The sequence below is a fragment of the Apus apus genome, chromosome 4 (assembly GCF_020740795.1).
Source record: "Apus apus isolate bApuApu2 chromosome 4, bApuApu2.pri.cur, whole genome shotgun sequence".
In the NCBI taxonomy this organism is placed as follows: domain Eukaryota; kingdom Metazoa; phylum Chordata; class Aves; order Apodiformes; family Apodidae; genus Apus; species Apus apus.
Window position 1 is genome coordinate 32595917 of NC_067285.1, and position 21645 is coordinate 32617561.

At 38.5% G+C, this 21645-nt stretch overlaps 1 protein-coding gene across 8 annotated transcripts in view; it reads right to left on the reverse strand.

Annotated features, from left to right (window-relative positions):
• The window catches only part of CTNNA3 (catenin alpha 3), a 424834-nt gene that overhangs the window by 52621 nt on the left and 350568 nt on the right, over positions 1-21645 (reverse strand). For all 8 annotated transcript variants that reach the window (XM_051618547.1, XM_051618545.1, XM_051618546.1 and 5 more), the window contains one exon: positions 3725-3817. In XM_051618547.1, coding sequence (XP_051474507.1) covers positions 3725-3817 — 93 coding nt within the window. The remainder of the gene's footprint in view (positions 1-3724; positions 3818-21645) is intronic.

The following is a 21645-nucleotide window of genomic DNA, read 5'->3' on the forward strand; positions in this document are numbered from 1 at the left end:
AACACAGTATATGCAGCAAATCCCTATGAAAGATGTCATTCTTAGGCATCTTTGCCTGCGTATCCACAAACCACCTGCAAAACTCAGGAAGTATGTGGGCTGGTGGTTGTCTGAAACCATTTCTGCTCTTTTCTTCTGTAAGTGAGCTGTAGGAGCTCAAGCGTTCCACCTCTTCTTCAACATGAACTGTTCAGTTCACTGATTCAGTAACTTTGAACACCTTCATTTTCTCCTATCATCAGAATGTACATTGACTTACAAGTTTGAAAATTAACTGGGCAAATACTTACTTGACCTTTGCTTCAATGCAAAATCTTATGATAAGAAGCCATTAACTACCGCCGTGGAATTATACGATAGCATGAATTTCCTCAAGAAGAATTACTGTGTGATAAGCTTGCAGGGTAACTACACAAATTAGACACAACAACCAGAGGAAGATCTACCTTTCAGCTGAGAAAAACATTAGTCCTTAGATCCACAAGCAGTACCTCTTTTTATAGTAGCTAAGGATTTGGTCCTAACAATCTTCCTTGGGGAAAATGAAACAACTCTACAAATAATGATAAGCATTTCCAGATTAATTACTGACAAACCTCACAGCACACTGCCCTAGGTACCCTGCATCCATGGAGTGGGATGGTGCCACAAGCACTAACGTATTCATCTTAACGATGTGGAATTATCTGAAGGAGAGATCAACGAAGTAACATTTCCAAGATTACCTATATACTTGCAGAGTCAGGAACATAAACACAAGGTCAAATCCCATCCTATCATCTCACCGCTAACCTATATTCTCTATAGAGATAGATTCTGAAGAAGTTATAATTAATGCATTGTTTTTTTCCACATTAAGAAAATGAGATTTGCTGGTTAAAACGTAGCCTTTGTAACAAGTTGCACATGCACATCACATCTGGTTTTACTGGCAGTACCTTTTTTGTTTTGTGATAAAAAGAGAAAGAAAAAAGGTGCTCGCATAGGCACCAGTTCCCTGTTGGAACACTGAGAGATGTGAGACAGAAGAAAATACAACACTCTTGACAAAGCAAGAGTGCTGTTATGCAGACCCGGTATCAAGACAGGTATATATAAATAAAATTGAATTACTGTACTGGAAATAGCCAAGAGGAAGAACTTGAGGAGGATAAAAAGTTACTCTGCTATCTCGCCATACCACTTCTGGAACACAGTCATTCTTGGTCTTGCCACTGCACACAAAAGCCTCACAATAGCACAGGAAATCTGTGGCAGAGGACAAAATAACAGACCATCCCTAACCCAACCTTAAAATCTATCTTCTCTTTACAGATTCTTCAGAGTGCTAAGTAGCTTTTACGTATAAATCTTCAAATGTCGATATCAAATAGCAGTCCAAACAAAGAAGCCTCAAATCATTGTTCACATTTGCTGCAGCAGCAAATGGATTTGTTCAAACATTTGTTTAAAAAAAAAGGACATTAAGATTTCTCTCAACATGTTGATTTAGGTTATGAAGGTTCAGTCAAAGCTATAGTTTTCTATAAAGTTTTTGGATAATCTGCCCATTTATGGCCCTGATAGCACCATCTGTATATCAGGAAAACTGTTCCCAAGTAAAGATACAGAATCAGGCTTTAAGTAATGACTGCTACCTAGATTCCCCTAAAAAAGAACATTTATAGTAATTGTAATATTCTGGGGAGAAATGGAAGAAAAAATTGAAATGTGCATCCTTGCAGTACTAAAACAGTGCCTTTTCAGTTGTATTAACCATATAACTATATATTTATAACCAACTGTCTCCTTCTATGCCTCCTCTCCACCCAATTCACTGACAGTGCCCCAGACTGTCTCTTCTCCACAGCAACAACCCACGCCCCCAATTCCTGACAGGCAGCTCCTGCCCACAACAGCCCTCAGCCCTCACTTCTTGCTTTGAGCAGACATCTGGGAGTATGTGTTATTTATGATTTCCTTTTCAAATAACACTTAAAGAAGTATTCTGCTTTATCTGAGACACGGAAGACCATGTGTGAAAATGTCATCTTTTAAGGCTTTAGTGAATCTTTTGTTACTGCATTAGGATAGTGAACATCTACAAACTACTACTACTGTTTTCCCAGTGAGAGAAAACCATCAAGTGCATTCATTTTGGGATACTTAGGAAAAGAGGCAAACACACCATCTGTACCTGTTCCAAACAAATTCGTATCATCTTATATGGAAATGTTTTGAAGTAAAACCTTGTCTTCCTTAACTACAATAAAAAATTTAGCCTGTAATGTGAGAAAAATGGGCTAAAATTAATAAAGAATTATTTTAATTGAAAAGGGCAGCTAATACATTTTAGTTGCAGTTAAATTTAGAGTAGTAAGATTGTATGAGGTGATCCTTCACAAAGTTATTACATTTCTCACAAAGTTTTAAGCATCAACTGACAGTTAATTAACACGTAATTGGTATGTACACATGCAAGATAAGTGAACAGCATTCATCTTGATTACTTTTTCGTTAGCATTTAGGGTCTTAATACAGAGAATACTTGTGTTTAGTGAATAGTGTGCTTGCTGGAAAACAAAAGTGAATTAAAATACTGTTTTCCTGACATAATTCTTTTTATATTGAAAGTTTAGATTTTTCCCAACTAGTTCTACCATTTAAAATTTCCATTATGGAGATAATACTACAATCAATCAAGTGTGAGCGATCTGTTATTGCTCTAGATATTGAGCAAACAACTAATGAAATAGGTATCTCTGGCCCCAGGGACATTTCCACTGTGGAAAGCTGTGAACAGTTTTGCTGAACTGTTATTTAAAATGGAAACATAAAGAAGGTAAATGCTTGCTAAATACATCCATTTTGTACTAAGAAAACTCCCTATTCCAAGAACATTTTCAGGCTGTTAAAAACGTCTGGATTTAAACAGCAACCAGTAATGCAGTGCAATCCTCACATTAAGTGATGACAAGAGAGAACCAGATTCAGAACTTCCAGAAATACAGAATTAGTCAAACACTGTATAAAGTTTTTCATACTTTCTCATTAATTCACTAGTTAACCACTGAACTGTAGAACAGATGCACACATGAACACAGCAGGAAAAATCTGTAACTCATGCACTGCAGTAACTAAGATCCCAGATACACCCTTTGCACTTCTGTATGTGTGAACTTTCTTATATCTAGGGGTTATTTTTGGTTAATATGCATTGCAAGCTTCATTAAAAAGCAGATATAAAAAAATTCTTATTAACCTAGCTTTTCTTAGACTAAACCACACTTATGAAACTGTAACCTGTGTAGAATTTCATTCAGTCAGTATAAGAATTTTTTCTGCCCAATTTACATTGGTCACTGGAACAGGGTCCCCTGGGAAGTGGTCACAGCACCAAGTTTGTCAGAGTTAAAGGAATGTTGGAACAACACTCGGAAGTCATATAGTTTAGTTTTTTAGGTAGTCCTCAGAGGAGGAGTGAGTTGGACCTGATGATCCTTCAGGGGTCCCTTCCAATGTCAGATATTCTATGATTCTGTATCTTTACCAAATATTTACCACATAGTTACTCAGGTCATGCACACCATTTTATGTCCTATGCACATTTGCACAAATTTATTATGAGTTCAACAAAATTTTAATGATTCACTGTGTGACCGTAAGTGGGTTCATGGGAACAGTAATACAGAAGCATTTTTCCCCTCATCTAATTGCTTTTAAAATAAACTGGTGTAATACATACCCTGTCAGTTTTCCCTTCAGTCTGAATACTTGTACGACTCCGTGCATCATGGTCTTCTTCAAGGTCAGACACATCTTCTAGCTCCTCAGGTGTCTGAGAACAAAAAAGCAGAAATGGATTACTGTCTTTTATGGTTAGTAACTTTGGTATTTATGTCAAACCTGTTATATAATTTTGTCCAAGACAATGTCTAAGAAAAGCAGTCCTGTTCTAGCACTGCACTGTTCCTAACCACTAACTGAAATCAAATTGTGCCAGATAGCTCTGAACCACTTCAGAATAGCTATGCTTTAATTAAAGCACTGACTTTTAAAGTTGGTACTCAGGAAAGTTATTCTTTTATTTAAATACTGTGTTATAGCTGCTGGCAAAGAAACTTTTACATGACCAGAATGGATGCCTATATTTTCAGAACCAACATATCCTTCTTGAAGACACATTAGATCTAGCAGGCCCTCGAAATGGTCTGCTATTTTGTCAGTGGGAGAAAGAGGCTTCAGAAACCTGCTGGCTGTTGTTGTTACACTGACATCAGTGTTCTCCACGTCAGCTATACAGTCTGGGGGGGAAGAACAACTCTTCCCCAGTTCTGAATGGGTCACTTCTCAATTCTATAAAACAGCCTCAGCTCCTGCACTACAGGAAAAATTAAGTGGCCCTAATTTGCTATTTGTATACATGGCATTATTTTCCATTCCACTGTCTGTTCCTTCTAGCTACCTCAACTGGTGTTTAAAAAAACCACCAGTTTATTATATTAAAATACATTTTTGCATTATGGTAATTTAGAATCCTTTTCTACCGTTGTGATGTTTTCTTAGGACTGTCTGTCTGGGTTTTGCCTGTAGGTGGATAGAAGAAGTAATTCTTACAAATATCAGTTAATGATATCAAGCCATCTTCTCAACACAGAAAAGTTAATCCCAACAGCATTATGTAAATATGTTTTTACTTTATTCAGCATTTAAGCCTTTCACAACCTTTGCACTATCATCCTTCCAACAGTTAATAAATATGCTGGGGGAAAAAAAAGTAAATGCTATTTTTAGCCTCCTCTAATTATATTCTCTCTGAATTCTGAATCCGTCTGTCTTCCTCTCAACTGACTTTTTACTTTTTCTTTTTTTTCATAAAAACATGAGTGATTTGGGCTGTGTGTACTGGATGTACGACAATAGACTTAACAGCTAGAAGAACCTGTTTTGGTAACATTGGTTTTGGGCACTAATTCCTTCAATTATACATGAGGCAAGTCCACCAAAAACATTGTTTAACTTAGGACAAGAGAAATTTTCTATACAATCCACATCTTAACATTTATTTCCTCCTTCCCACTTACCAACTTACTGTAAAAGGAGAGTATTTATGGAAATGTTCTGAACTTTATCAGAAATAACTCAGAAAAAAGCATAACAAACATGGCTATAAGAAGGATATTAAATAAAACATTAAAAGCAAGATTTCTCAACACAACACTGCATAATGAAGCACAAATTTCAGGATTATCAACTATATATTGGTTCTGCTGCTGCAACAGGGCACTCAATTTTTTTTTTCCTTTATCAAGTTCATTCCTATTTGAAATAACCAAAAAGATACAGAACCAGACTCAATAACTGCCAACAGATCTACTACTGAATAATCTACTACCAGCCTGACATCTAGAGTTCCAATTAGAGGGAAATTCTGACATTCTTAATATCCCAAAAGCCTGACATGTCAAGAGAAACATGACAAGAGAAGGACTAACAGATAACCCTACCAGAAGACAGGCAGAAAAAAAACCTGGTCATCACTTGTACCCAATTCTCAATCATGTGAAAGACAATTGTTTAAATCCTGACTTGCACTATGTTCTCACCTTCTTACATTTACTCTCAAGTTACATATAAACAAGATCTGTTGAGTGGGACACTGTAGGGATCTGCTATTCCATTTCTGGGCCCATGGGATGGTAATGGCACTACATTAAACGGAATAAATCTACCTCTGTGGCCAGAGGGCAATATAAAAGCCACCGGATTTCAACGTCAGCCTTGAAACAAAGTTTAAATAACACTCCATAACTTCAAGAGCACGCAAGTAAATTTCACTCACTGAACAAAACACAATCATTTCTATAAGATAACGTTGTAAGAAATAAAGAACTCAAAGCTGGTGCACAAGCTGGCAGGAATATAACTGGTGCTGAAAGACAGACCTAGACTTTCTCAAGAAAAGAGACAGGCAACCAGTTTTTGGGGTAAAAATGAGCACAATGCTACACTGGTGAAGCAGAGAAAAAGAAAGAACATTTCTCTCTACATTAGTATAGAAAAACTTGGAAAGTATTGTTTCAGGTTGAATATTTAGGGCTCTGACATAAACTGTACCTACCCTCCTTCATAACTGGAGTCTCGGCAACTGAAACTGATGATTTCCAGTAAACATAAGGAAGAATGTTGAGGTAAAATGAAGCTCTGTGAAAGACTCTGGCCAGCAAATTCAAATTCTCTGACCTACAAATTCATGTGTGAAGCACAGTGGTCAGAAGAGTTGGGAAATAAACGTAAACCCTAGCGGTGATGGAGGAGGGGAGAGATCAATTAGAGGATGAAAGCTGAACAGCCTACAAACCAGGTAATGTAACAGCTGCCTGCAAGAGCAGAGGTGTGAGGCAGGATGGGACCCCTGCCCAGCGATTCTGAGAGAGATTTCAGTCATTCAGGAACAGACCTTGCTGACACCAACAAAAATGCATTACATCACTACTGCTGACATGTTCCACAGCTAGTGTGCATTCCTTTCCACCTTTCAATGCACGTAGTAAAACTGCATTCTTCATGGTTTTGTGACTGAAGACTCAGGGTGAGAACCTGAAATCATATTTATAGCCAAGTCTAGTTGGATGAATTTTATACCTTCCTGGTATTGCATTTCAAGCCACAACAGCAAGTCATTGCTATTGCATATTCGTGATTTCATGCCACTAATTTCCTTTTTACATTGATGAAATGAAAAACTCTGATGAAAAAACTTTTAATTTGCTTTGCTACTAGGATTTTAGAGAGATCAATTAATGAAACCAAGGGCTGGCCTTAGCCTTTAGGTTTCTGCCCGTTTTTCTAAACTGGGCTCATTTGCTTTTTAATCCAAGCTTTACAGAACAATGTGTCTGACAAGGTTTCACAGCAATTTCTCCAACACTTTTTTTAAAATGCAAACCCTCCTAAAAGTGATTATCCAATTAACTTTGTCTCAATCATTCATTTTTAAAGGTCACATACACCCATGAAACCATCACTCCTGCAAATAAAGGGTCTCAGCTGTTAAAAAATAATGCAAAGCTTAATCTAAAATCTCAAGATACACAATATAAATGGACAAAGGCGGCGTCACAACGGGACAAAAAGGAGCTATCTCCTCTTATCTAACATTCAATTAAATGCTGACCTTTCGACTGTCATTATATGCATGTTTGCTTCATCTTATCTTGGTTTCAACACCCCCCCATCAGCCATTCTTTCTCCCAAATGCAGTGCAGGTTAACACCTTACCAGGCACTAAATTGATGAGTGATGTCCTTACTATACAACTGCAAACAGAGTTATTTGTGATACTACAAATATACCACAGCAGCATCAGGAATGTTTGGATGCACTCTAGGAGGATCAGAATTATTCTATTATGTTCTTCCCTGAAAATAGAATGTCTTTAAAGATACGATCTATTCTACTCTGGACATTTGACCCATGTCCATATTCAGAAAATGTCTTCACGTCAAGCAGCGTGTCATTCAGTGCAAAAAATTATGGTACATGTGTCACAAATGGGTCCTCTTCAAATATTTAGCTACTGTATTTTGGTGTATTAGTCACAATACCACCCTAATCACACACTTAATTTTACCAGATGACAGGCAGCCAGAGCAAGAGTTTTGATGCTCTTAAAAGGAGAACAAGAAATCGCACACATTATTCCTTTTTCCTGACTGATTTAGAAAGAACCTCATCTAATTGTTGCTATCTACTCACTAAAAGCCCTTTTCAGGTTTTTGCTAAAAGCAATTATTTTGAAAACAATAAACCCCCACATTATACAGGAAAAAATTACCATCTTATGTTCTTAATCTGTCAATATTGTGACATCTCAACGCTATGGCAAATACCATCCACCCGATTTGGAAGTAAAAAATGATCATGTCTATTCTTGAACTCTGTTCTTGGCACTTCCCTTATAATGACATCTTTTCCATACTACATTACTTGAAATATTATTAATTTAAAGCTAACAAGTGATTAATTAAACAATCAGAACTTTGTCTTTGAGAGCAGTATTGTCACTGACTGCTGGCAAGAAATTAGTCATCAAGTAATAAAATAATTATCTTGCCATGATCTGTACACATTACAGACAGTTCATTTTCAAATGAAAATGAAGTTAGGTGATAAACAGTTACATTTATCAACAGAGAAAATGGTGCAAAAGTTCCTCAATATATTTAAGCTGTAATTTCACAAAAAATTAGTGGTAAGAACATACTTATGGTTAATGAATACTGAGAGTAAATGAAGACTTTCAACACTGGAAAATGGAAATATTTTCCATACAAATTGATTATGCTATATGGTAACGAGCTGAGGTTTAAAAAATAACAAATGCAGTTAACTCACAGTATAGGGCAAAAATTACCTTATTACTACTGGACGCTACAAGATTTTATTTGCTCATTTAATGATAAGCCAATTTATCATATTCTGCTCCAGGAGATTAAAAAAAGGTTAAGATTAAGCACTAATAGAAACATTTAGACAGCTGAATAGCCTGACTCCATGTGACAGTTCCTGTGTTTTCAGTTCTCATTGAGCATACATTAGGATAACTAGTTTCTCAATGAACAGCCTGGGAGATAGGAATGATGTGAGCAGAGGAGTGTAATTCAACAGTCTGAAGTGAAATTTTCCACAACTCCCCTCTGAAAATCCTTTCCAAGTAAAAACTGTCAAGTTGTCACAGCTGAGTGAGTTGGCACAGAGAGTTTTAGCACCTATTATCTGTCCTAACTTCCACTTCTTTTGCTGGAAAGACATACTTCAGTCCTGTTCTCATTCTTTCTTGAATTCTGGCTGTACCTCGGGAGGCACGGATGGTACTCTCTGTAGGAATGCCACTCTTGCATAGTGCCTAGAACAATCTGGTGAGAATTGTGCTCTTGAAAACACTGACCTAGTTATGCTGGTGTAAAAGCAATACACACATCTTTAAATCTTAAAAGTTGGTGAAAACTTGAAAGTTGCCTGAAAATCCCAACTACTAATGGTATTGTAATCATAAGCATAAAAGAGACAAGGAGGACAGGATTTAGATGAGGCAGCAGCTTTTGTAAAACAAAACAGTGTGATCAGAAAAGCAGCTGAGATTTCAACAGTATAAATTCTTCATCAGGTACCTGAGAACTCACTTGGGAACCTGAAAGCTTGTTTTCTTTTTTCTAGTTATTTCATTTCAAGAAAGCACTTTTCTTAGTATGACATTTTAAAACATAATTTAAAAATCCAAATGACAACAGAAAATATGATCAAACACAGGTATTACAGTCATACACCTATTTTGTAACTGAAGTCCCTGTCTTCACTCCATGAAAACCACGGCAACTGATACTCGGCTCCATGCAAAGTGTATCATTTGCTTATGCTTATTAAATAAGAATCTTGACCATATGGCTTAGAAGCTTCAATTTTAAACTCAGAAAACTAGTAATTAACAAGGGTAGTTGTTTTCAGTACAGGTGATATGTTTTTCTGTTGATCTAAAATGTATTCCCTGTTTCTCTCCGCCGTGTTGACGTACATTTGCTCCACCTAGTGGGAAGCTAATTAAGACATTTCATTTATAATGGAAATACTTCTTAAATTGTTTCAAAACACAGTGAAAAGCTAAGTGAGTTGTTGTTCTCACTTTTGCCAGTAACCTTTATAAAGTAAATTATATATGAGAAGTTTCCAAGACACGGCTGGTTAACACCCTGGTGCATGGGAGTGAGAAGTCCCATGGAAGGCAGGAAAACCCTCAAAGCAGAGGGGATAATTACAATGAACATCTGCTTAAAGATCCAGTCATAGGTTCCAGGTACTTTCAGAAGTACTTCTTCACCTTTCACGCTTTTTGAGGTCTTTGTTTGTTTGTTGTTTTTGTTTTGTTTTTAGCATTTAGTTTGTAATTTTATCTCACCTAATTGTGAACCTTCCACAGTGCATCTTCCTTGTGACAGAGAGTAGTGATGTGGCAAGATAAATCCACTTCTGTGAACAAGAGACTTGAAACTGTGCTTTGGAAACATGTGATACATCCTGCCTTCCTACCAAAACTCCCTTGCCTCCCTCGTTGTGGAAAAGGCAAGTAAATCCCAAAGCCTCACTCCCACAGCCAAAACAAAAACAATTATTTCAAGGCAGACCGTCCTATGAAAAGCATATGAGAAAACTGGAGTGGCTTTCCAAACACATCAATATGTTGAAGGTACAGAGTGAATACCTCAAAGTTTGACTGTCTTAAAAAGACATTTCAGTGCTCAAAAAGGACAAGAAATGACAAAATAGACCTCTCAAGTTCCATAAGGAATGTAGGTTTATCAGATGAATAAAGCTTGAGCAATGGCAGCCCCTGCTTTTTCTCTAACGCCAAATCCATCTCTTTCTATTAAACAAATTAGGCTAAACAATCATATTAAAAGAAATAAATTCTGAAAAACCCTTGTGTAGACTAATGCATCCCTTAGCAAAAAGACTGCCAATGGTAAGTACGTTTCTCAGACTGGAGTAGATTAAATTATTACTACAACCTCAAGATCTGCTCAAGACTCTCTTGTTTCAACCAACCCTATCTGACCTGCAAGTAAAATATTATCATCTTAAAAAAAGGTACACAAAGTAAGTCTGTCAATGAAAAATTTGTACATATCTGTAAAAACACAGAATCTAATGTATAGTCCACTTCTGAATGCACAGGTCCCTCCCCACTACCATTATCCTTACCATACATCCCCACCTATGACTTACTGCTGAAGTGTAAACTTCTCAGTTTTAGCAGATGTTCCTCCCAGACACTAAGTGAAAATAACACCACCCTGGTTGTGAATGCTGTATCCATTACTTTCATTCCTGCTTTTAATTATCAAGAGCCTTCTGATGCCCAGAACACTCATCCACTCCCATTTAGTCATTCAGTAACCAATAACTGCTCAACTGAGGGATCAGTGCCAGTTGATGTGGAACTAAATAACCAATTAAGTACATCACTGTGCAAACTGGCCTTCGTGTCACAAAGCAGTAACTCGATTTGCTTTAGCAGGCTGATAGCCTCTATTACTAAATAGGTTCCTCAAGTGAAGTGATATCAAACACATCACACACACCCCCAGCCACCCCCTAAAAGAACACACTTTCAGGTCTAGTTTCTGTACAAATTATTTACGACATAATTTTGTTATAATTTTATAGGTGCTAAAGAGAAAGATACAACAGCAGCTTTTTAGCTATATATAAACTGTCTGTTATTATTAATACATTTAGCAGTCCCTGGAAAAGTTATTTGGTTCTTAAATATAAATTATATTTATACTGGCTTTTTATATGAAATTATTTCTTTAATTTGGGAAGGTTTAATGACAAAATTATGTGAAACAAGTCAGCAAGGAATATCGCCCTCTAACACATCAAATGAGAAATTCATTCAGATCACTATTCTCCTTTTGCTTATTTTTTCACACTATGCCTCTGACAGCCTCAGCTGGGCAGTGAAATGGGAGCTATTCAACATAACTGTTCCTTTCACAGATGCAAGATCCTTAATATCTATGAAAATGTAACAATCTTAATTAGAAAATCTGGTTTTACTAATGTCTAAACTGAATCTTCCCCCATGCAGTCAGAGCTTATTCTCATCGTATCCATTACATACAAAGAATCACAGAACCTTTTTTGGCTGCAAAAGACCTTTCTGATCAAGTCCAACCCAGCACTGCTGCCAAGGCCACCACTACATCATGTCCCTTGGCACCACCTCTGCATGGCTTTTAAATCACCCCAGGGATGGGGACTCAACTACTGCTCTAGGCAGCCCATGCCAGTGCCTGACAACCCTTTCAATGAAGAAATTTCTCACATTATCCAATCAAAACATCCCCTGGCACAACTTGAGGCCATTTCCTCTGGTTCTGTTACTTGGACAAGAGACCAAGCTTCACCTCCCTACAACCTCCTTTCAGGGAGTTGCAGAGATCAGCCTCCTTCCCTCTCAACTACACTCCTCCAGCTCCCTCAACCACTCCCCATAAGACCTGTGCTCCACAAAATTGTCATGGTTGGAAAAGGACCTCTGACTCCAAACATCAACAGAAAACAAACACATAAAAGAAACAACCCACCTAAAAACCACCACCTCTACCACTGGAGCATGCCCTGAGGCCAACACCCACCTCATTATGACCTCCTTTCAGGCAGCTGTAGGGGGCAACGAGGTCTCCCCTGAGCCTCCGTTTTTCTCAGACCAACCAAGCCCCATTTCCTTCAGCTGCTCCTCATTTAGCTCATTCTCTAGACCCTTCACCAGCTTGGTAGCTCTCCTCTGGATACACTCCAGCACTTCAATGTCTTTCTTAAAGTGAGGGGTCAGAACTGAACACAGTACTCAAGGAGTGGCCTCAACAGTGCCGAGTACAGGGGCACAATTCCCTACTCCTGCTGGCCACCTATTCCTGATCCGAGCCAGGATGCTGTTGGCCTTCTTGACCACCTGGGCACACTGCTGGCTCATGTTAAGCTGGTTGTCAACCAGCACCCCCAGGTGCTTTTCTGCTAGGCAGCTTTCCAGCCACTCTTCCTCAAGCCTCTAGTGTTGCCTGGGGTTGTTGTGACCCAAGTGCAGGATCTGGCACTTGGCCTTTCTGAACCTCATACAATTGGCCTCAGCCCACCAATCCAGCCTGTCCAGATCTCTCTGAAGAGCCTTCCTACCCTCAGGCAGATGAACATTCCCATCCAAATTTGTCTGCTAAAATGACAGGTTTTATCAAGTTCAAGAGGCATCTACACTAAGCCAAATATTTTCATAAAAACTTTGCACAAAGGAATGGAGTGGGCTTACTAAATCTGTAGGTGATACTGAAGTCTTGAAAGAGACTGATAATAAGCCAGTGTTAAAATGTAACATTATCCTGACCAATGTACTGAGACAGAAAGGAAGATAGCACAGTAGGAACAAATGCAAAGTACTTAATTTAGGCATGATGAATCAACTGTACACTATGAAATGAGAACCAAGTAGCTAAGGAGAAGCTCTACAGAAAAGCATTAAGAATTACAGTGGATCACAGGCTAAAAAAGAAACAGCAATGCCACATTCTTGAAAATAAAGGCAATCAGATATCTGTGAGTATCAGAAGGAGCACAGTCACAAAGCCTTATGAAATAAGCTTTCTACTCAACTCAAGAGTTGAGGCCTCCACTGCAAGTACTGTATTTAGTGTTGGGTATTGCCCTTCCACAAGGGGGAAAACCAGCTGAAGAGAAGGACCACAACAAGCATGAGCACGATATGAAAACAAACAAACAAACAACCCACTCTTTACGTATACAAGAAGCAAGGAGGAAACAGTTTGTTATCCACGTCCTCTGTGATGGACCAGAAGAAAAGTGCTTTAAGCTGTCATATGGGAACATGTAGCATAGATTTTAGGAAGAATTTCTCAAGGTAATGAAGGAATGGAATATATTGCTTGAAGACACTGGGGAATTTCAAGTTGTGGATATTCCTAAGACCAGGTTGAAAGCAATTAACATTAGGAATTATTTCAAGTTAATCCTGGTCTGCACAGGAAGCAGTACTCATAGTGTACCACTGTGCTTGAACTACTGACCTGTAAAGGCAAATACTATACAAGATTCAAGTTTCCAAACACTGCTACCAAACAACTTTTGTGAAAGCAAGATACCTTGTTATGCACAGAGAATACTATGGAATACCTGCTGTTAGAGGACAAGTAAGGTATTCACACGGTGAGGTGGATTGAGAGCTGGCTGTGTGATGGAACTCAGAGGGCTGTGATTAGCAGTGCAGGGTCAAGTTGAAGGCCTGTAAGCAGGGGTGTCCCCCCAGGGGTCAAGACTTAGTCCAGTCTTGTTCATCATCTTCATCCATGACTTGGACAAGGGGACAGAGCATATCCTCAGCAAGTTTGCTGATGATACCAAACTGGGAGGGGTGATGACACTCCAGAAGCCTGTGCTGCCATCCAGTGTGACCTGGACAGGCTGGAAAGCTGGGAAGAAGAACCTAATGAGGTTCAACAAGGAGCAGTGTAGGGTCCTGCATCTGGGGAGGAAGAACCGTATGCACCAATACAGGTTAGGGGTGGACCTGCTGGAAAGCAGCTCGGAGGAAAAGGATCTCAGAGTCCTGGTAGATGGTAAATTATCAATGAGCCAGCAATGTGCCCTTGCTACCAAGAAGGCCAATGGAATCCTGGGGTGCAGCCAGTAGGTTGAGAGAGGTCATTCTTCCCCTCTACTCTGCCCTGGTGAGGCCACATCTGGAATACTGTGTCCAGCTCTGAGCTCCCTAGTTTAAGAGAGACAAGGAACTACTAGAGAGAGTCCAGTGGAGGGCAACAACAGGGGGGATTGGAGCATCTCTTAGGAGGAAAGGCTGAGAGAGCTGGGACTCTAGCCTGGAGAGCAGAAGGCTGAGGGGAGACCTTATTAACCCCCATAAGTAACTAAAGGTTGGGTGCAAGGTGGATGGAGCCAGAAAGTAGTTTCCAGTGTCAGGATGAGGGGCAAGGGGCACAAGCTGGAACATGAGAAGTTCCATTGAAATATGAGGAAAAACTTTACAGTGAAGGTAGCTGGGCCTTGGAACAGGCTACCCAGGGGGGTTGTGGAGTCCCCTTCTCTGGAGATATTCAACAGCCACCTGGATACTGTTCTGTGTAACGTGCTCCAGAGGATCCTGCTTCAGCAGGGGAGTTGGACTAGATGATCTCTAGAGGTCCCTTCCAATTCTGACAATTCCATGATTCTTTGATTCCATGATTCACAAGAATGATACATTTAAATACAAAATTATATACACAGGTGTAAATCTTGACAAACACATGAAAAACCATTTCTTCAGTAATGGAGCACACTACTGTTAATTTGTTGCAGGAGATATTACTGCTTTAAAGTTTAGATAGGGACTTGCTATATTTAACGTAATGTAAAAACCAGACTTAGACACATGATCAAATTTCACCCGTAACTGGTCACAGATCCTTGATTCATGCAGAAAAAAATGTGCCTTAATTTAGAGGTTGATCAGAGACTCAGTAAAGCATTCAGAACAACTTCAGTCATTCAAACTGTAAAATTTTCTCTTACCCTAAGTAAAAACCATAATCTACTCACTGATACGGTTTAAAACTTTGTTTTCTTTTATGGAAAGACTAACACTCTAGTATGCACATATATGTGCAGGCAGTATTGATATTAAGATGTACTTATTTAATGCAGTGCAAGAATATTTACTGTTGTTAATTACTGAAACACCATTAAAAAATACGCCTGCTTGCTAAAGATAAACAAGGGATCATATAATCACACCTTATTCAGATATGCTGGTACATTAAGTCTGCAGAGAACCTCAACAGTGCTATTTACTAACTTTTGAGTATTTGTTTCTAAAACATTCACAGTTTTTTAGTGTAGTATTTTAATACACATAGAAGCAACACAAGGAGCAGAGAAGGGAATTTTATCAGGTCCAAACACCCAGATGAGTCTGAGATGTGAACATTTCAGATTTAAGAGAGAAGAGGGAGAAAGCTTAAATTCACAAATAAGATCCAATTCCAAATGTGTGTGGAGGTCAAGGGTAAAAGATGACTTCAGAAAGCTAGAAGACAGAAAATAACTAGTCATGAACTTTCAATGAACTGTGCCATACCACAGGACCATGTGAAGACCAATACAGGCTGAGTGAGATGGGTAAACAAGGCCTGGTGCTCACAGTGGTGGAATGGCCTCGATGTATTTCCCCTTTTTGATATTTTATTAAATTCCTATTTCTCTGACATACAAAGAAGTATGAGACAGACCTTCAAAAGCACAGTAATCACCACAGGTCACTTAATTTAACATAGCTGCTACATTTCTTTAGGCAGAGATGTGGCCCGTAACATCTACATGTCTGAATTCACAGCAGCCCACTCTTCAGCAGTGTGCTCCAGCAGAGGTTAGAAAATGCATAAAATTCCCTTTGGATCTCAATTTGCTTTTAAGCTATTTTTGGTAAATGCATTTTTCCAGCTAATGAGTTTGTAACTATTCTGTGTAACACTACAGTAAAAAAATAGCACCTAATGGCTTCCTTGGTATGTATTTTGTTCATTGTGTATGTAACACAATATGATAGAAAAGAATATTTGCAGTTGGAAGGGACCTACAACCATTGTCCAGTCCAGCTGCCTGAGCAACTCAGGGTTGACCAAAAGTTGTAGCATGTTATCAAGGACGTTGTCCAAATGCCTCTTAAACACTGCCAGGATTGGGGCACTGATCACCTCTCTAGAAAGCTTGTTCCAGTGTCTGACCCCCTCTCGGTGAAGAAACGCTTCCTGATGTCCAGTCAGAACCTCCCCCGTACAGATTGGAACCATTGCCAGGAGTTCTATCACTGGATCCCAGGGAGAGGAGCTCAGCACCTCTCTCTCCACTTCCCCTCCTCAGGAAGCTGCAGAGAGCAATGAGTGGCCTCTCAGTCCTCTGTTCTCCAACCTACACAAACCCAAAGTCCTTCACCACGCCTACTAATTCTCAGCACTTCCCATGGATATGTTTTGCTGGTATCGTAACCTGAAAGTTGTTACTGATTTTGTAGGTGAGTTTAACACTGTAACAAATTTCATGTTCATCTGATTAGTATATCCTATAATTTCTCATGTACTATTTCATGCTGGACCACGCCTAGGAAAAAGGAAGGCTTCTATTTTCAGAAATAATTCTGCCCAACGTGCTGAATAATTTGGTTTTTTTGTATTTTCCATAATCTTTTTTTGCAGACTACTTAATGGAGGCCAGGATAACAGTGCACTTGGAGCAACAAACTAATTTTACGTCCATGTTACTGCTCTCATTTCATAATCAGTAGAGTATTTGGTATAGCAAACAGCAAGAGGGCCTCAAAAGCTAGTAGCTAAGTTACACTGAAGGAACTTCAAGACAATGCATGTGCTATCTGATGCACAGTGCTCCCTCACTCCAGCACACTGCACTTCAGCATCCATGTTCACTGACTTTGTTGGCATTTAATATAATCAAGCATCTCTTTTCTCTCTTTCTACAGACAAGCTCCAAGTCCCAGAGGTTCTCATGTAATTAGGTAGTAGCTGCTTTATCAGCCTGAACAGAATCTTTTCAGGTAAGCAGTACTTAAAAATAACACTTTCCATTTATCAACCTCAGCAAAGGTTTGTGTTTGTTTTTTTTTTTAATTCTCTGAAGAATTTCTCTTCAAGGCTTCTGTTTTTTTCTGAGTTAGATTCCTTGTTATTACTATGCCTCCTTGCTTGGTATCCCCACCTGCCTTCAACAACTGTGCATTCCAACTCTGTGAACACACTTTAAGGAAAATAATCTGGTGTAATTCAAGATCACAAGCAATGTTTAAACAAAGCAACAAGCAAACAAAAAAGTCCACAAAAATACAACAGGATATTATCATTAACAGCAAAACCTGGACCCAAATAGACTTATGGAATACTAAAAAATTACAAAAACAAACCAAAAGAACTCTTCAGGATTAAATAAATACATTCTTCCCAAGCCTTTTTCACTGCCACACTGCTGCATCAGCCGGGACATGCATGAGAAAAGGACCAGATCTTAACACTCTGTTATACCAGTGTCAAAGCACTGAATGACACAGAACACAGCACTGCTACTCCATTCTTGTGCCAGCAAAACTGAGACCACACTCCAGAACACATCATCATTACATTCTTAAACTCCAATTACATATTAATACCTCATTGCTACTCTGCATCCATCCTACCACTTAAATGATTCCACAGTAAAAAAAATGGCAATTGAGAAATCTCAACTAGGCCATGGACTGTAGAGATGCTTATGACCAGTAAAAGAAATCTATAGCCAGATTTACTCTGAGCAATGACGATCTCTGAGCCAGAACTGGTTCTAGCATTGACAGAACTCATTTCAGAATCTGTGCCATATTCTGAGATATTAATGCTACTGAGAAATGCAGTTTCCATTTCCAGGCTGGCACTTCTCATACTCCAGTGAACCATGTGGCAGGATGCATATTTTAACAGAGTATCTGTGATTTTTAACACTTCTGCTATGTCTCCCAATTTTAGTTCCAAAAACTCAGTCCTTGCCTTTCAACAGAATAATATTAGTTCCATTTCTCTGGGAATGCAATTTGTATTACACAGTGAGGACCAAGTGGCAAGAAAGGAATACACATCACTATTCCTTGCTATAAAGGAATAAACTCTCAGCTAAGATTTTCATGTTCCAGAAAAAATACTGCCTTGTGCTTAAGTTTACAGTGAGTGACTAGAGCTACCAAACCATTCTGGAAAGTTCTGTTCTCCTGAAAAAGAAGGATAATTTTGTGAACAAGTAAAAGCATAAAAATGTTAGCACTAAGAGACTTTGATGGTAAGCCATGAAGCATTTTGCTGCTGAGAAGTTTTTAATTCACAGCCTTGCATGATGCCTAAGGCTGTACAGCTTGGGCAAAAGAATGCAGATTTGCCAGGATGAATAATTGCTCGTTTATATTGTAATGGATACAGCATGCAGCTAATGCTTCCACCACTGCTTCCTGGATCAGCATTTCTGAAATAATTCACTATTTTTGTCTATATATACCCAGAAAGCCTGGGTATTTGTTTTTTGTGGGTTTTTTGTGGTTTTTTTTTTTTTGTTTGTTTTTTTTCTCCAAAAAACAACACCTAATCTTTCCCATTAGCTGACACTTTACCAACTGAAAACCCAAAGCAGATTTAAGAAAATTATGTTTTTAACTGGAAAAAGGATAAACAAGAGAAGATGGGTAATACAGTCAAGTGCCAAATGAAAGCAAGCAGGCATAAACACAGCAAACAATGGTAAAAGTATTATACTATAGGAGTTGCATGCAAAGTAGCAAGCAGCTTGTTTTTCTAATTAAGATTTAACACACATCTCTCTTTTGTTGGCCCCATCAAATTCCCATTACTGTCCTAGCACTAACACCTAAAAGAAAGAAATGGTAAAGTCAGACTTGGCTTGACAGGGCCCTGGAGAACACTCTGCTTTCAACAGGGTGTTGGACCAGATGAACTCCTGAGGCCCCTTCATTCTGTAGTCCTCTATATCTTCTCTCTTTCCCTTCACTGACAAGAGTGTGAAATACGCAAAATGTGTGACAATGAAAAGTAGGGTTTGGTTCAAAAGATACTCCAGTATTTTTTGTTTAGAAAGAAGGCTCAGTTAACTATAATACTCTGGACAAAAAAAGAGTAATAATAATACTGAATAGTATTAAAATAATTTCAAATTATGAAAAAAAGTAACAGATTTTAACATACAGTAACTATAAGCTTGAATGTGGTACTACCCAAAGGGTGAGTTTCTGACAATCCTTTTAAGTACTTCCATTTAATCATATCTAGAGTCACCTGGATGGCACATCTGAGCTGCTGCCTTAGAAGGGAAAGAACATTTTCACCATCAGACTTGTACACAAGATGTAGCCTGACAACATCAAGAGCTTTCTAATATGCTCACACATGCAGTTAGAAAGAGAGACTACTCCTTCAACATACACAAAAACCAATATGAAAATACTACATAATCTTGCTCAGATGGAGGCATCTGCTTTTGACACCTCTACAATACGACCGTTCTGTATAGGAATAATACAGTACATGGATGTAAAAAGAAAATTTCTGAATTCCGCATACAGGGATGAAGGTTTTTTCCTTATTAGTTCCAGTTATTTTCCTACCCACTATTCCTGTTATATGTTAAAAGAACCCAGAATCTAAAATCAGAAATCTCCCTGTAAAACTGAGCAAATGGTGCACCAGTCCAACTGAAAGGATACAACTTGTTCATCTGAAAGTGCAGGAACGTAGAAGCACAAAAGCCTATCCCATCATTCCCCAACTACCCTGCTGACCCTAATCAAATAGTTTAAGCAAAGGGGACCTGAAGATGTAGGAGAAGGGCCATTTCTCCTTGGGTGAAATAATTATGCATCTGTGCTTTGGCTTTCACTCCTATGTTCGAAATTAAAAGGGTCAGCATCCACTTTCCTCCTCTGTCTCTCACCTGAGATGTGAACCCACCATCTGTTTTGCTACTAAAAAAGTTTTAATTCTTTTTTTGTGGGAACACCTCAGCTCTTCAGAAAAGATACATGTTGTGCCAATTGTGGCAACTTCAAACTCTAAAGATACTTCTTAGGGTAACAACCTGCCCACACATTCAAGAAAATTGGATGCAACTTCCAAGGAAAACAAGAAGGCGGGGTTTATTTACAGACATGTTTCTGAGCAGTTTTTTGCTCTATAAAGCAACAAAACCAGCAATGCTGTTACAGACAGAACCAGAAGGGTCATTTGATTTGTTGAAGATATTAAGGGCCTTAAAGTAATGAAACTGGGAGAAAATCAGCCCCGTTATGAGTTTGGTATATGGTACATAAACACAAAATCCAAGCAATATTATGTTTAGTTGTTTGCCAGAAAACAGAAATCAGCTTTACTTATTTGGGAATATAAACTGACCTGGTAGTAAATTGTGATAAGCATTTAAAAAAATATCAGTGTGCCAAATTTAAATGTATGCAAACTGCACCCCAAAACTGGTGCAGTACAGAGCATTTTGATAAGTCATCTAAGAGTCATAATAAAAATGTCTGAGATCTACAGATCTAAATATACAGATGTAAATATAAACAAGTCTGACTTCCCCAGTACACAGTTGGCTAAAGGATATAGACAAGCTTGGAAAATGTGTATGCAGGTGAATAAAGATATGAAATTGAACCTATGTGGGACAGTGTTTCAAGTTAAGTTTCCCCATAATGGTAGCTCCAGGCTGATGTTCAAAAGCTAACTGAAGTGGCAGAGATAAGTAGCTGTGAGAAGCTTTTACTTCCAAGTACACGTATTTGATCATGACACATGAACAGTTTTAACTCACCTCTTATTTGGGTATTGTAGCACAATCATAACATTACCCAGTAACACATTTTATGTGATTCAGGATAAAAACCTGAAATAGGAAGAGATATGCAACTGTCCTTAACAGATGACAGGCTCTTCTTCTAGGCTCTTTTTTAGAGGACATCAGATATTATATCCTTTTTCAGTCACACTGCATCTAGATATATAAAATATTTCAATGACAGGACTGAGAATCAGCAAGGAAAGCACCATTTGAAGATGTCAGGGCATGGTAAGGTCTTCTTGGTAACAATCAGTATAGAGAATATTTTTTCCTGAACAACAAAGAAAGAAAATCCTCTCCTGGTCGAAAAAAAAAAAGACAACAATGTAACAGGTATTCACCATGTTTGTATCAGAACCTAGTGCATAAGGCAGCACAACTGAAAAGACAGAAGAAAGCTCCTGCTTCCTGCCAGGGAAGCTGACAAGGAGCTGAGGGAAGAAACGCTCAGCTCTGATCTACTTAGGTCAGAAACAGCAAGCAAGTGAAGCGGTAAGAGGTGCAGGTCCAAGTGGCTTGCTAACTACTGCTGCAGAACTTCTTCCTCTTGTGCAATTGGTGTAGGACAGAAAAATGAAGAAAAAGCTATTTAATAAACTCCATAATACATATTTGTATTGACTGAGCACCAGTCATAAATTTCAAACTAATAATGAAGCT